General features: G+C 38.9%; 1 protein-coding gene across 3 annotated transcripts; it reads right to left on the bottom strand.

The window, feature by feature from the left end:
• Nucleotides 1-411: 411 nt before the first annotated feature.
• Nucleotides 412-8,289, bottom strand: znf451 (zinc finger protein 451). 3 transcript variants are annotated; one of them, XM_042502037.1, is made up of 13 exons: nucleotides 8,195-8,289; nucleotides 7,016-7,076; nucleotides 6,602-6,685; nucleotides 6,411-6,524; nucleotides 5,473-5,584; nucleotides 5,042-5,192; nucleotides 4,816-4,942; nucleotides 4,544-4,703; nucleotides 4,227-4,374; nucleotides 1,951-3,443; nucleotides 1,807-1,872; nucleotides 1,398-1,460; nucleotides 412-553 (listed from the first exon to the last, which is right to left on the bottom strand). In XM_042502037.1, exons 2-13 carry the CDS (start codon nucleotides 7,070-7,072, stop codon nucleotides 513-515), a joined length of 2,616 nt encoding a protein of 871 aa, XP_042357971.1. In that variant the 5' UTR covers nucleotides 7,073-7,076; nucleotides 8,195-8,289; the 3' UTR covers nucleotides 412-512. The 3 variants fall into 3 exon arrangements, with proteins under 3 accessions (XP_042357971.1, XP_042357973.1, XP_042357972.1); XM_042502039.1 differs by having other exon boundaries at nucleotides 4,822-4,942; XM_042502038.1 differs by having other exon boundaries at nucleotides 8,191-8,286.
• Between the last annotated feature and the right edge of the window lie 9,099 nt (nucleotides 8,290-17,388).

Below are 17,388 nucleotides of genomic sequence, written 5' to 3'. Positions count from 1 at the left end.
ACTCCCAGTGTTTCCACTTAATTTTAGAGGAATGATCTAATATTCTATGATTTAAAGATCAGGACCTGCAGTACCCGACAGCACTCCAGCTAAAGGTTGGCCTTGCTCCGTATAGAGCATACAGTCCTTGGAAGTCTGAAATGAAAACAGACTGCAACTGGAGATTGGGTTAGAGCTGTGGTCACAAGTTCAGCTTTGGCATTTTGCAGCGTCATCGATGCCATCTATAGCACATGTGTCGACACACTTGAGTGTTGCGTCTTCAGAGCAGAGGACATAAATCCAGAGCCACAAACCAACCTTCTGCCAACTGGGTGGAAATGCCCTGTACTGATTTTTATTGTAGTTTGTATTATAATATTGTAATGATAAATTGTTAAATTTCTAACATGATTAAAAACATAGACAAGGTACAATAGCAACTACTGTTTATTTAATAATCTCAACACAAATACCTTATACAAAACAACTCGGTGAACACTGCGTCACAAAAGACTGATCACATCATGTCCTTAGAACTCCAGAAGACTTCTTTTAAGAGCCTCTTCAATCTCTGTGAGAAAAAACAAATAACAATCCAAGTTACACGATATCCAGATAAAAAACTATGTTACGCTTCCGTAAAAATGTAGACTAAACCAACAGTAACTGTGTTATTCTGGTTTTACCAATTTGTTTACCTTTAACTTTATTGCTTTTGATTGATCTTTTTAAGACTTTTATTGATCTATTATCAATTACACAAACATGCTGGGGTGATTTCTATCCTCAATAAGTCATTTCACATATCATGTCACCGCAAAGACTGGGCAAGGCAGCAGCATTTGTATAGTAAAATTATTTATACACTGGGCAATTTAAAGTGCTTTACAGAGTAATAAAAATACAATAAAGATAAAAGATTTACAAACAAAAAGTACAAATGCACAAAGCAGAGATACTAGAGATACGGACAAAACCTCACCATTCTGTTAAAATGCAGGCTATTCAAAAGCTAAGCGGAAGAGATAAGTTTTGAGACATTATAGGGTAGAGTAGGGCTGGGCAATATATCAATAATGTAATATGAGACTATATATTATTTCACACTTTTGACATCTCAGTCTCTTACTGTAAGTGTTATCTTTTCCTAGTTTTAAATGTTTATTATGGTAAAGTGATGTAATTTTCTTAAACTTTCAGATGGTTATAGCTGTTCTTTTATTTGTGTTCACCCACTTAGTCTTTATACCCACATTACTGGTGAATATTTATGATAAATCTCTTTGTTTAAATACTACATATAATAATAATAATTGTGTTGATTTTGTGAGCAACCTTGACTAACACTCAGTATATATTGGATTTTGAGTGGAATGCAACTGTTTCTGTTTAAGCCATATTAACACATACTGTACCTGCTGACTCTCTATCTTCTGCACTAAAAGATGGATTCTGGTTCATCTCGTCATCCGATTCAGCTGTAAGAGAACACACAAAAAATGAGCAGCTGATGCATTAAATTAATTACTGATTAAGATATCCAAACATGTATGATAAAAAGGCATTCTAAATGCATATTTTACAACTTCCAACTTACAGACATAATATGACTTGTCTTAACTTTATCAGTAGTTGAGCTAGACAGTTACTAGTTTCATAATTGGAAATTATTTCTAGCTTTCTAAAGAAAGTTAATAAAAACAAAAATTAAAATAGGGTGTAATAATATCCTGTGTATATGTAAAGCTCATGTATTTGATTGCAATCATGTTCATATGGCATGAGTGACACAGTGGTTATGTGTTGTGTATTGCCTGCTCTCACATGCTCCCCTTTCTATGTTGGCCTGGTCCTTTTTCAAAAACATCATCAGTGTTTCATCTTTAATCTCTGAAATGACAACATGAAAATAATAAAAAGCTGCATGCAAACGTTGATCATAAATGTCACATACTATAAAAGCTTTACCATTTGATGTGATCTCCACAGCATTGAGTACTTTTACAGTGGTGGGCTTCTCATTCATATCTTTCCTGCAGGTCCTGGAGCTCGTGCAGGGTTTCAGTGTACAGTGTTGGGAGTGATAGTGTTTATGGAAACTTGGTACAACCGTAAAACTCTCCTGGCAAGCTTTGCATTCTACATTAAAGGACTTGTCCAGGTTCAGGGCTGCGTGCGTTGTGTGGACATGAGTCTTGATCTGTGCATATGAAGGCACTGATACGCCACATGGAGCGCACACATACTGACATTTTCCTTCAGCGGACAGATTCCTCATACATTGCGTATACATAGCTTTCATTTCCTCGTTGCTCTTGCCTGAACCCATGCATGGGCATGTACGCTCACTGGTGCTTTCAGCAGCAGCGGGCTGAACAACTTCCACATCATCCATACAGTAGTAGTCTTTACTGTGAAGACTCTTGTAGTGCTCCAAGAACTCGCCCTCGGATTCAAACTGCATGCTGTCGCAGAGGCCACAGAAGTGCGAGCTCTTGATCTGCCCGTTGTGCTCATTCGCACAATGTCTTCGCACAGTGGACTCTTTGAAAAACTTCTGCGGGCAATGTCCACAGATGAATCTCTGAAAGCTGTGACCGCTCACGTCACTGCAGTGTTTACGAACGGCGTCTTCTGAGTCAAAGATGTCCTCGCACATCCTGCACATCCAAGTCTGCTCTGCTTTTAAAGACGTCTCTACAGTGTTCTGCTGCACTGTGGATTTGAGGGATGAATGTAGGCCGATTTCGCCGCTGGTGGACGGCTTAGCGTCGATGACTGTGGTGAGCTCCTCCGGCACTTCCTGTTCGGCGAAGAAGGTGTGTCCGCTGTGAGCTTCAGAAACGTGTGACAGGATATCTTCATAGCGAGGCATCTCCACTTTGCACTTGCGGCAGAAGAAGAGGAAGTTGGAGAGATGAGCTCCTCCGTGGAAGCGACTCATATGCAGACGGGTAACTGAGGACTCTCCCATGTGTTTGCCACACACGCCACACTGATGGAAAATTTGGTTCACAGCCAAGAGATGCTTACTGGCTGTAGCCTCCTCTGAGAACTGAATACCACACTCGCAGAACCACGCGGTCACTGAGTTTCTGCTGGGGCTGCCGCTCACACTCAGTCTCTTCCGTTTGCTTGGAGATTCTTCACATTCTCTCCTTTTCATGTTTCTTTTTTGAAAAGGTGTTTCAAGGCCAGTGGATTGTCGTTTCCTCTGTGCCTCTCTATCCCTCTGGGAGTGTTGAATTTCACTAAACCTGCAGTACTGAAGGAGGGCTTTCTCCATTGTTTGGTTGACCTCCACGTCATGCTGGGTCGATTCTTTGTGTTTCTCAATTTCAGCTTGGCTGAGGAAGATTTTAGAGCAGAGGGAGCACTGCCCTCGCACCTGCAGCTGTTTCATCACCTGCACGACTGTTTTATCAGCCTTGGCCACTGCACAGCCCTGTCTGCAGTGCACGCTGAAAAACAGAAAAGAAAAAACTCGGTTCCACAGAACAGCTGAATAAAATCAATGTCTGACATGCAAAATATGATACTGACGGATGTTTATACATGCACATGTACTAAGTCACAATTAAGGATGTCATGAGAACCATTACCAAGTTGATGCCAAATTTCTGAAAACACGGCGCTGGTTGTGTTTATCCAGTACTGTAGGTACCATGAACGCAATCCTCCCGAACCTGACTGGCAGCATAAACGCCTACAAGATATCTAGTCTGGGAGCGCTGTGTATTCATGCTATGCTACAAACACCACTAGCATGACGAGGCATTAACCATCTATTCTGTGTTGAGTGTTGTAGGTGTTTTTTCTGGTTGCTGAGAGATATAAAATGCCTTTGGTAAAATGCAGCCCTCATCAATGTCAATTTTTACCCAGCTGTCCAATCACAATAGAAGAGGGGTGGGACAAATAGCCTACCATAAAGACCAACTGTCACATCTTACATGTACAAGTGCTGAACTACAACAACAGTAGAGCAGAAATGTGATAATATATTGTAGGCTATATATAAAATGATCAATAGTACTTTGCTTTCAGGCCAGGTCATCAGATATTCATAATAACATTTCAATTAAATTAAGTTTAAATGCATGTAAAAGAGAGAATGTTTAAGTACATGGATTTTTTTTACCATGTTATCAAACTGAGTATTACGTTGGGTTAAATTTCACTAGTTTTTGTATCAACTACTACATTTCTGTTACTGTGACATGCCTAATTACAATTGAACTTACTTAAAGTGAGCCTGAGCGGCCTGATGTGAGCTCAGTACTTTGTGACATAAGGAACATCGGACATTGAATGTAGCCTCCTTGCACAAAGTGATGAGACGATTCTTAACATATTGAGAGATGGGAACTGGCTGTGGTTTTCCTCTGGTTTCTTTAACAACAGGAGAAAAGAGACAGGCACATGTAAACTTGCTCATATTACATCTCGTCAGTGATTCCTTTCAGACATTCTCATGTAAAACAAAACTAAAATGACAAGAGAGATTTGGATATATGCGGGTTTTACAAAAGGTGAAAAGAAAATATTCAGTAAACCTTACCACTCATGGCGAGGGACTCTGTGAAATGGTTTCTGGCTGACATGTGCTGGAGACACTCATCCCTCAGGTTGAAGAGGAAGTAGCATGCAGGACAGGCAAAACACACAATCCGCTGATAGGTCTCGTTGATGTTGTGACCGTCAGCAGTGGATGAGGCCACCTAGGGATTAAAACATCAGTCAAAATGTGTGTTCTCCAAATAATTATTATACTACTATAAATCAGTCAAAGAGCAGGAGTTCTTCAAAGCACTGTCACAGAAATGTGTTAACCTTTACTTGAACATGCTTCCTCCACGCTTCTTCAGTCTGAAAATGTTGACCACAGGAAACACAGGCAAAGAGCTCAGATGGACATCCCTTAAGACTGATGGTGGGGTCACAGGGGGAGTGATCAAACCTGTTGGAAGATATTTTAGTGCAAAATATGTCATATTTGTACTCACAGAAATAGTTCAAATGTATCACACCTTCACTGAGGTAAACAGAAAAGGATTACCTTTTTAAGTGGCCATCAAGCAGGGACGCACTGTCATAAACTCGACCACAGTGGATCACTGGACAAGCGTGTCTAGCTGAAGTATTGCCGGGGATAGAAGCAGGTCTTTGTCTTCTTCCAAAGCCAGCACTGATCACTCCAGGTTTAGGACCTAAACAAACACAAAGGCACAGCATGATAACTTGGTCCAACTTCTCCAAAATGTAATATCACTGTAAAAGGGTGCTCTGTCATTAGCATGCCTCTTGTCTCTTCAGACAAAATTACATTTCAATCACCCCCCTGAAGAAAGTGAATTATTGCAGCAACACAGGTAATATACTGGCATAAATATCAAACAGCAAAGAAGCACACAGTGCTTTAAAAGTTGCTCAACTGGCTTAAAAAAACTCTAAAACAGACAGATTTATAAGTGAGAGTTTAAAATGTACCTGGCATCTTCAGCCACATGTCTACACAGTGCTTTGCTTCCCGGTTAGTACCATTTGTAGAACTTAAAGCCAGCTCCTGCTGTCCATGAGCTCTTTGTAAGATTTGCTTCTCCTGAAAAAAAGACACAAGAAGAGATGAATGACAACGGAAAACATTCTGCATCTTTTTTCACACTTACGTGGTATGACCAATGTCAGTAGAAACCTACAGACACTGTTCTATGTTAGTTCTCTGAGTCAAACAGTATGATGTTGTGAGGGGAGAATATACGTTTCATTATAGTACTGAAGGTTTCTAGTTATTGTTTTATATATTCTGCCCACAAGGTGGCACTGTTGGTAATACAAATGACCTTAACTGACCCCATATACCAACTCAATACATTTTTTTACTTAGCTTTAAAGTTGCATTTGTTCACTAAACAGGAAAAAATAAAAAGTAAAAATAGCAGCTGGCTATAGACTTGTTTTTGAAGTTTTGTCAGCACTGAAGCTACAAACTGAGCTCTGCTTTTCTCTGCTGAGGATAAAAGCACATTTCTTTGCAGAGTAGTTTAAAAATAAACTATTATGCATTGATAATAACCACTCTTTATCTATCAGTTGTAATATGATCATGTCATTTTTGAATCGAGGTAGATCCCACAGACTGCATTGCTGATCTTGCAGGTTTGGATGGAAAATGGCAGAATACAGTCATCTCAAATTACATCAAACTTGAAAGTGGGAAATGTAACATATGTATTATAACCATTTTGCATTTTTATATCATTTTGTGTTAAAAAAAAACAAACTTAAATTCAGCACAAGCCCTTTTGCTTAAAGGACTTGTGCTGATCTTAAGTATTTTTTTTAAAGGAAAATGAGTGAAACTGACTAAAGACAATGGTCTGACATAGACCAAACATGCTGCTCACCTTACTTTGAAGCAAACTTACCTTAAACGCTCTACATTTATCTGATCTTTCCTTTTTCTCTAGGGCCACCTGCTGCGCTAGTCTGTCCAGTGTAGATGTAACATGCGCTTTATGGCGGTTGATTTTATCTTCAATCTACAGGAAAATAAAAGGCACACTAATTTAAGATAGACCCTATCTAATAATGAAAACACTTTTATTCAGAAACTCACCGTGCTTTCCAATGGCGAACATCCCTCATCCTCACTGTCACTCAGCAGATCAATACAGTCCAGTACTGGTCTGACAGGTCCCTCCTGAACCAAGTGTAGGACACCATATAATTTAGTATTACAAAACACTCATGCATCTATAACACTCAAACAAGCCTTTGTGATCTACAGTATGTCTGACTTCTTGCTACAATCATACAGCATAGAACAGCTGCCTCTATGGTTCACCCAATCAAATATGATATATTTATGAAGTAAAATAGCATTATTAGTCTGATTATCAGGCTAGATCTGGATGGCATTGCGCAATAAGTTCAGTCAATGTCAAGAGACAGAAAGTAAGCAAATACACGTTTTATTTTATCCTTTGAACCTATTGATTTTTCTTTTACAGACAGTGTAGACGTGACTTACTGATACAAACTCCACTTCCTCCACCTCATCATCATCTGCTTGAGTTGGTGAAGACATTTATCTGAGGAAAAGCAACATATAGGTAGGGGGTGTGTTCATTAGCCAGTTGACCAAAGCCAGACACATACCAGTAATAGGGCTGCTCAAATATGGAAAAAATAATAATTATTACACAGTATATATATATATAAATATCCTTTTTTGTTTTCATTTTACAACTTTGGTGGTCATTCCTGTAGTCAGCATGCCAATATCGCACTCCCTCAAAACTTGGGACATCTATGGCATTGTGTTATGTGATCAAACTGCACATTGACTTTTTACTGTGACCATCCCAACGCACACCTGTGTACTAAGGATGCTGATCAATCAACATCTTGATATGCCACACCCGTCAGGTGAATTTTAACAAATTTGGGAGAAATGCATCTTCTAAGTGCACGAAAAAGTCTTAGATTTCTAGAGTAAAGCTGAGAAAACTGGGAGCAAAAATCAAAATCGTTGCGTTTAAATGTTGGTTGAGTATATATGGCGGGGCAGTTGAGGGGCCGTTCAGGAGACTTCGGACAATTTCCCTCGATACAACGCATGTCAAACTGGACCTCATTTCTGCACAGCATACCCACCTGAGTAGGCCTACTTATTTTAAGCGCTGTGGTACTGAGTGTTGCAGGCTTGCTACATTTTAACGGAGTAAGTTACGCACTTCATCCTTTGGCCAACATTAGCTGCACTGACCACCGACCAGCTGAAAACCGTTGAGAAGCTTTTAACGTCTGTATTGAATTAAACTTAAAGTCACAAAGCTAACGTTAGCTGCAGTCACTCAATGTTAGGTGTGTCACTGCTACTTCATGCACACTTGATATCGGTGTAAATCATCCTAATCCATCGCTGAGAGGCTCAATTGCCTTCTGTTATGCTTGTAATATCAACCATCGCACCTTCAGCAACTTTATCATAAGCAGCGAAATTTTCCATTAGTGTTTATTCCTGAAAACAGTCCAGGACGATGTCTAACGTCTAGGCTCTCGGTAAGCTAACGTTAGCTCTCTGACGTTTGCAACGTCTTAACGACGCGACAATGCCATGTAAACTACTAAAGTTCGACTTGTGTTTACGTTAATGAAATATGGCTGAAATCAACAGTTGACTGAAGCTGAGCATCATATTACCTACAGTTTATTCTGCTGGCTCCTCGGTGTGCAGAGTGGTAGCTAGCTGCAACATCTCAAATCAGAGTGGACGCAGCTAAACTGGTCTGGAACGTCACATATAAGTGTAGCGCTTCTTTTCTACGCGGAGTGTGCCGCAGGGACGGGGTTACGGGTTGTTGAGACAGAACAAATGGGAGAACAAACTCCGCCCGCCTGTTCTTTCCTTGTCCGGGCCGGAGTGTGACATTTTCTCCAACTGTCACTTACTGTGTAGATGTACATGCTGTGCTTAGGTAGCAACTATTTACAGTATACTGTACGTAACTTCTATGCAACAAATTGTGTGGCTATGCTGGAGTAATAACTATGTGCACAATTGTTTTAATAACATTTATATAAGGTATAAGGTAGATTTATTACAGTTAGTACTTGATCCTGCCACATCTTTGGAGCTGAAGGATGATTTGATTAAAATCACCAGCTACTGTGAGCTTTTCATCTGGTTGCTTTGGCATATTACAATTCCTACAGTGCATTTTTTGACTTTGCACCAGAGTCTTGTGTCCTGTCAGCTCCCAACAAGGTCCGCCCATCCAGTGCAATAGCATGATCTGGGATGTTAGGGGTTAACCATGTCTCTGTGAAGATGTGCGCAGAGCAGTCTCTGATTTACCATTGCAGAGTGAGCCTCAGTCGTCCACTTTATTCTGCTGCGACCGGACATTAGCCAGAAGAAGGCTTGGTAGAGGAACAGCTCTTGGTTCAAGTGGGGTCAACCTCGTCCTGATGCCGACTCTCTTCCCTCTCTTCGTCTGGTGCTTTCGGTTTCATTTCTCTCCTCTGGTCTGACTGGCTGCTCAGTGTATGCCATTGGTGGAGATCCTCTCGCAGTCTGCTGCATTCAGTCCAAGCCCCACACAACTTTTCCTGATGTTGATAAGTGCTTCTCTATTGTAGAAAGGTCAGCAAAAAGGGCTATGGAGTTGAAAAAATTTAAAAATACAGCAAAAAAGTAGGATTTGAAGAGCTGCCTCCTGCTACATCTACAGGCGGTGCAGGCAACATAGCAGCCTACATACACATACATTTATGCATTGTGATTATGTGGACATAACGTTTATGTTGCAACTACAGTCTTAAACACAACATTCATGCTTACATGTAACTCACAGCATCCAATTCAAGTCTCTTTTTTTTTGGTAGGTTTCAGTCTTCTTGGAGGACTGGCTGAAATGATCATGGGAGGAACATCTCACAGAAATGACCAGGAAAATGTGAGTAATCCAATAATAATAGCATTTATGCAGCTTTTCTATTTGTCTGTATTGCAGTAAATACCACTATATTGCACATCTCTAACAGAAGACACATAGAATAAGATGAGTAAATTTGTTTCAAATAAAATTTTATTTGAACTCAAAACTCACCACACAGAAATGTATACGGACCATAGACTGTATATAAAAAAACAATATATTGACATTATATTTATGTATGGGTCTCTCGTCTTAGGTTTTGGAATATCACAAGCGTTGTCTTATCCTGGTTTTAAAGCCTGCATTCTGGTAAATTGATGTAATTTTTTTTAATATAACGGACTGTTCTAGGTGTTTCGTTATTTACCTTTACCCACTTAGTCATTATATCAACATCACTAGCATTTCTATAGAAAATCTAACTAAGTACTGTAAATATTTTATGAAAGTGTCAATAGTCAACCCTATACTGGTGCAATATGAAAAGCAAGGTATTCCCTTAAAATCTTTTTTATTTTCTCCATATCGCCCAGCTCCCATCTTGACATACACATTGACAAACAATATGGCTGTTGCATGTTATGTAAGCACGTTAACATAGGCCTACTATACTTTTCCTGTCAGTATGTCAGTATCTTGGCATTTTGTGTGGGTGCAGAATGGCCCTTTAAAATTGCAAATAAAATGCTTTTCTCCGATAACACTTTGCTCATCCAACCAAAGAAAAAACGCTCTAAATGATATCAGTTCATCCAAAAATATTACATAACCCATGTTGGATTATGATTAGAGTTCGTTCCTATTTTTTGCTCTAATCCTAAAAGAGTTTGTTCATTGTACCTGCCTCATTTTGTGGCCTGTCAGTACAACAGGATACATTTAACTTAGACCAAATGGCAAAATATACCACAAATAAACAGACATATTGTATTACTAATAATACAGTGCAGTAACATTATATTATATGATGAAAGTGCACATTATGTTCTCTTAACTATTTCTCTGTGTTATTTGAGCTCCACAGGCAGACGTATATCTGTGTTGTAGTTTTATTGCTATTATTAGTATGACAGCAGCATTATCGTTTTGGTCAGCGGACTCTGCAGCAGATTACTGCGATGCTCAGCTGAATCTGCTGACTCTCCCTGCCCCTGTCGGAAAAAAATAAATAAATAAAACTTGCGTCTCTGCTGAGTCATGCATTGTACCTCACAATAATGGTATCAATAGTCTGGGCTGTCTACTTTGAACCTGAACGCTTCACGCGGTTTGCTGTGCGATGCTTCACGTATGTCAGTCAGTATCCTTATTCTCATCTTGAGCTTTCAGCGACACATCGGCAGCAGGAGAGGAGCCTGCTGCTGTCTGAGGCTGCGGGATCTGTCCTACATCTCGCCTTATGATGATTGCTGCGGCGTTTTTGGTGCTGTTAAGGCCGTACAGTATCCAATGTGTGCTGCTCTTATTGCTGCTTTTGCTCGGGACTATAGCGACTATTTTGTTTTTCTGCTGCTGGCATCGCAGGCTTCGTAATGGAAAACATCCAATAAAATCAGTGCTCTCCGGACGCACCAAGAACCGCGGTGAGTAGCGCAGGCCAGCCGCATCTCCTCTCCCTGACACCTCATGCCTGTGCAATGCATGCTCTGGATTTATTCATAGTCTGCTTTATCTCTTATGGCAAGCTGGAAAGTATGCATATCCGTAGTATGTGCTATAGCGCAAAACAAACGCATACTCATAGTTGTTGTGTGAAGACACTGTGGGTGTTAGGCTATTAGTTTGTAGCTTAAAATATCTGTATTTTTTGTTAATTATATGTGTGTATGTAGTTGATATCTGCCATGTCACACTTTATGGTAAATGTTGTCATACTAACATATGTTATCTGTCCTGTAGTGGGCCTCCGATCACATCATTTTCGATCAGAGGTAGGATGAACTTTTTCAATTATGAGCTTGAGTCAGTCCTCTGTAATATCCACCAGCTACAATGACATCATGAGTTTAATATGTGAACGCCTTAAATGCAGCTATGAGCCTCAAGAGTGATATGAGAAATGCTGCACCCAAAAACCCGTTTCTTTGGACTTTTACAGAACTGCATGACTATTTTAAGGACCATGATGTGCGCAATGCGCATGTGTTATCATCAATAAATAATGTCGGTGATTTTGCAGTTTCATTCTTGAAACTCTGTATAATGTGTTCTCATAAACGCATGAGTTAAAAGCGATATGTTATTGAGCCGATAGAAGCCCACTTTATTTTACGGTGCATAAGCTATAGCTTATACAGCATGTCATCATGTTTGATGCCTAAATGTGTCAAGTGGAGCCCCAGCCGCTCCGTTTCCGTTTTACGCATATTGCTTTCAAAATAAAAGTACGACATTAACCCTTTATAACCTCCAGCTTAAAACCACAGCCACAGCTTAGAATCAGCAATGTTATTTTATGCCAAGAGCTTAAATTTCCTGTGTTTTAGTGGGCTAAGTGATCTTCTAACATGGTCTTTGGGAAGGAATCGTCTGTATAATTGAATTCAAACTAAAACTAGAAAGATGTTGGTGAAAGGTAATAGTATTATATCCTAATAAAATTTTTACCAAACTCATCATTTATTGAAAGTATCATAGAGGCGTGTAGGCTTATTGCTCTAAGTTAGTATATGTGTTTACCTAATACACTGATACCTAAAAATAAACCTTTTTGGGGTTTTTGTGATTGTCTGTGGTCTCTAACTTCTCGTGGTTGCCTTCATATGCAGGTTATGTTATTGAACCACAGGACACTGAATCCCTACTGGCTCAGTACTGTAGCTGGTCAGGATTCAGTATCACGTTCAAGGTTACAACAGCAGGACAGTTGCTGAGCCATAATGTTGTAAAGCAGTCTCCCTGATCATTACCATAAAAATATGAAGTCAAATAACAGACGGCTCTTAAAGAAAATGTATGGGTCTAATAAAGAAAGCAATAGATAAAAAAAAAAAAAAAGCAAACCGTTACATTGTTTGCTCCCTCTTCTCTAGTGATTGGAGTTGCTGAATCATCTTTTATCATCATCTGACTCTGAAATCTAGGTCATATACCTCTACAGTGCCTCCCTAGCTTAAGAAACTTGAGTGGAGATACAATTATTATTCATATTATGATGGGAGCTTTTAATTTTTCTTGCTTTGTCCGCTGAAAGTATAATCTGTTGCCAGCTTGACATTTGCTTTTGTTTCCCAGGGCTTCAGGCACAGTCCACGTCACGCAAAAAGGAGCATACATGCTCGAGTGACAGAGGAAAAACCCAATCTGGTTGAGATTCCTGAGAGCGAACCAGATTCATCATCGACTCTAAGAAAACGCAAAGTCAAGAAGAGAGTCCTGCCAGAATTTTACCAGTCTGTACAAGTCACCCCCACACGCAAACCTGTAGGTACCCCCCTTTAACTCTAAGCATGATTAATTCTGATACTATTTTTTGCTTGCTCCCCTCTACTGGGACATCAGTGTGCCTCTGAACCTGGTAAGGATTCAATAGGTTGCTCAAGGACACAGGGCAAATGTTTGTCTGCAGAGTGTAAACCCTGCTCCTAAAGGATGTTCATTTACAGATCCTATGAAAGTTCTTCTGACCTTGTATCCCCGTGTGAATGGTTTAAGTATTGATCATGAGATAAATAAAAAAGCATGTCGGAATCTCTTCAATTTATGAAACTGACAGATTTAAAACAAAAGAAAATGAGGATCTTAAAGTCACTTCAAGAGACATTTAAAGAGACAGTTCAGCCCAAATTCAAATACTTCTTTGTCATCTTACCTGTAGTGCTATTTATCAGTCTAGATTGTTTTGGTGTGAGTTGCAGTGTGTTGGAGATAAAAAAAAAAAAAAATACATTTGAAAAACTCAACATATCATGACCCAGGTACTCAAGATAATCCATAGACCTTGTTGGGCAGTTTCGTGTAGGAACTATTTTCTTTCTACTGAACTCCACCTGATGACCTGCACAGAGGGAAGCATGCATCTACTGCTAGCTCTTCTAGCACCACTGAGTTAGCTAACATTACAGCTCGGCTAAAGAGGGTGCCATCAATGTTTGCATCTCCCTCTGTCTCAAGCACGAGCCTCATGCCTATGAGTAAATGCACGATCCCTCTGCGTAGTTTGAGGAAAAGGAGTAGCTCACAACAAGGTCTGTAAATTATCCGGGTCATAAATTCTGGAAAGAGTCATTGCTGTTGAGTTTCTCAAATGTATGTTTTAGTGCTTTGAGCACCACAAGATGAGTGCCATCTAGTTCCATTATATTGAAGAGAAGGTAGACATCTCCACACGCTAAGATTCAGTGTGAGCGAACAAAACAACTTTATTAGTAAAACTGCGAATCACAATTAGTTAAATCTCTTGCGTTTCTATATTTTTTAATATAGCAGTTGTTAAGGTGATGCAGCTTAATCTTAAAAAAATATGATATGTATGTCTTGCATTAGCAGCTCACTGAGCATTAAATCCTTTATCAATGCAACATTTGTTGGCCATTCTGTATTTACAAGAAGGAGTACTCAAGCATATGTAATTGTCAGCTTTTTAACCAATTTCCAGTTTGAATTTCAAATTATAATCCACTGTTTTAACAGATTCTATTATATTTTTTCATTTTGCCTTATTGTAGTCATCTTGACATGTTAATACGTGTCCTCTCTAATCCACTGTAAGTCTGTTAACAATTTACTATGTTGGCATGGGAACATATCCTCATATGGATCAAGAGCTCAGCTCTTTGTTAACAATAGTAAGGCCCTCAGTGTTTCCTCTCTGCATCTTTGTTTCATTGTGAATTAGCCGCACTGCTTCCAAACAGGAATATGCTCACCATCCTTCAATAGTTTGCCAGTTTGTTTCAGATGTGCATTAAAAAGTAATGTGTGGAGAGAGACAGTGTAACATCTGACATGTATATTGATCCATTTCTTCCTGGAAGGGAACATATACAGGGACAGAGAGCTGAGGAATCACAGGGCCTCAGCTGGAAATGTGCACTTATGGGAACATAAGGCTTAACCACATCGGGCACCTTTGGTTTGTTGGGCTCTCTTTATATGCTGCTGCTCTAATCTGAGAACATCTTTTTCTTGTTACAGAGAAACGAATCCTGATCCCACATTCACAGAGTCAACAGATCTGTGGGTGTTTGATTTTTAATGTCATTTATTGTGTCCAGAACATTAAATATCCTTTTTCTCCCTACTGTTAAGGACTATAGCCATTAACACTATGTAAAGTTCTAGTTAAGCACAAGAATCGACGTGTCAATGATGTTTGAACTGACTTTGTTCAAAGGAAATGATTGATCTGTGTGACACTGTTGCAACTTGCTGCTTTCATTGGTTGTGTTGAAACATTGCAGATAACAGGCTCCAACAGCTTGCCAGTGTCAGCAAACAACATATATATCAGATTGACCAGTCATGTCAGTATGTTAGTTGCTTCTGATGTCTCTAAACCAAATATTTTGGTATGTGAAAAACAATTTCCAGTTAAAGCTTTACTGGGTAACTTTTATTAAAAAATGTAACTCTTTGTGATATTTGCTGAGATGTCACTATATCCTGACAGTACACGAGACAAATCTGTGTAAAGGAAATCCTGTTCCTTTGCATCCTCATAAAGCTCATCATGGCTTTTGCAAGAATTCATCGCATCTTAACTAAAACAACCAATCAGAGCGGAGGAACCCTTTAATGCAGCTTTCAGTTATGTCAATCACTGCTCATGAACTGCAGTTTAACTGTGAAACTAGGCAGCTCTGATCAGGTATGAATCAACATCACTTTATTGGCAGTACATTTTAGTGTACTGCCTTGTTGTAAACTGAGAAAGTTTGCTCCAAGTTTGGTCACAAACTGTCTCATTTTACAGCTAAACAGTGCACTAAAATATATTTCTGAAAACAGTTTAGGTGAGAAATAGGCATTTCAGTGATAAACATTTGATAATATTTTCCAACTACAGCTTTAAGGTTTAAAATTGTATTGATACATTTGTTGTGCAGGTGAAATACTTAACTTGGCAGTAAGTAAGAGATAAACAATCCTTTCTTTGCCAGGTTTCACATACTTAAACCACAACAAGAATAGCAATTTTGGAGATTAATGGAATCATGAGAGCTTCAAAGTGTGTTGTTAGTGAGCAGACTGAAAAACGCAACAGTCCTTTATAAACTTGTGCAGGCCGAGGTCAGCCCATCATGCATCATTCATGATAAATTAGCATGTGTAGCGTGCGCTGAATTGAGCAAAATAATCCAGAATGTGTGCCTTGTCTTTGTGAAACCATATTGTTTTTTTTAAACTGATAATCTCTTTGAATGACCCTGCCTAGTGTAAAGGAAACACTAACTACTTCTTATATTCTATTTACAGCAGGTCAAGCCATTGAAGTCCACTACTAAAACAGAGGTTACAACACTGATGAATCTGGTTGTGAATTAAATATTTTATAAGTGCATCTCGATCTATTAATATAATGTCACTCCAACTGAATAGGACCTGCACATATTTCAAGTATTCTGTGTGCATGATCATTTTATTTTCACTGATACCCTGTAGCCACTGTATTTTCATATGTTGCTGACAATATTGAATAGGTAAAGGTGACATCCTTATATCTTTTTTCTTTATCTTTTCTTTTTTTACCATAAAAGCTGTGAAGATAAGAATATTGGGTATTAGCCAAGAAAAAAAAGAATTGTATACACCTCCTTATTGAGCATATAAGCATTGATAAGCCTCTAATCTTTCAACTTTTCTTTTATCTCTTACAGTTTGCTCCTTCTATTAAAGACAGTGAAAAACATACTTAAGAGAACAAACACTTTTTCTATAGCAGCCCAAGTAATAATTATTTCATAACAGCATGTATAAACTATCATTGAGTTGTGTTTTTTCCCTTTTAGGGATAGGAATTATGAATAAGCAGAAAGCTGGTAAAAACTGCAACACTAAGCTGTCTTTTCAGCACTGACTTTTATCCTGATGAAACGGGTGCAATGATGAAAAGGCTGCTAATATTAAGAGCGTGTAGCTTTTATCAGCTCGGCACTGAGAACAGACGCTCACTACTACTGCCGTATAAAAATAGAAATTATTTTCTTTTCCCCTTGTAGAAATGCTTACAGAGGTTTTTGAGTTCATCCTCCATCTTTATATTAATGAATGTTTACCTTTTAACACCATCAGTGTTGTAGATGTATTCCCGAATGTTCATTAGTAGGGGAGACTGGGTATGGTTGTGACAGCGCAACTTTCACCAGGAAGAGATGAGTCATGTAATGCATTTATTGTGTGATCACTTCCTTCCTGGGCTTGCATGTGAAATTCATAGTTGTATGAAGATTAGTACAGCCAAAAACACCAGTTTTAAGGTATTTAAGTATTTTTTGCACCAAGTCTATATTTTGATTGGTACTGACGCTGATGAAATTAGAATTGTTTCATTTGTGTGGGATTAGAAAGTATTCTAGTATACTCTCCTTTATATATTACATTGGCGTTTTGGACGATAGGTGGGTATATACCTGGGTATACCCTCCATTGGACCACTTGTAACACCTTTTGAAAACTAACCCCAATGGCAAAAAAACATATTTCATCTGTCTTACTCCTTTTTCAGCATGCAAGCAGAGTTGGTGAGAAAAACTAAACTAAACCACTCAAGTCTGAGCTAACACATCACTCAAAAAGTCTTCAATGTGCAGCAAGAGGATGTCTTGACTGGTTACTTGACTGACGCAGCAGACTTGTATTATGGACTCAGTCAGTGTGAGGTACTAAGCATATGACAAGTACAGGTTAGCAAGTTATACATGAGTAGGAATTGGTTATTAGTGTATATAACCTGTCAGTTTTTGAATGAGTATTTAATTTTTGGGGGGTAATTTTTAATTATGCACCCTTAATAATTTAC

Source organism: Plectropomus leopardus, chromosome 15 (genome assembly GCF_008729295.1).
Source record: "Plectropomus leopardus isolate mb chromosome 15, YSFRI_Pleo_2.0, whole genome shotgun sequence".
NCBI lineage: Eukaryota > Metazoa > Chordata > Actinopteri > Perciformes > Serranidae > Plectropomus > Plectropomus leopardus.
Note: the sequence above shows the minus strand (reverse complement) of the source record. Positions and strands in the feature narration are given on the sequence as shown.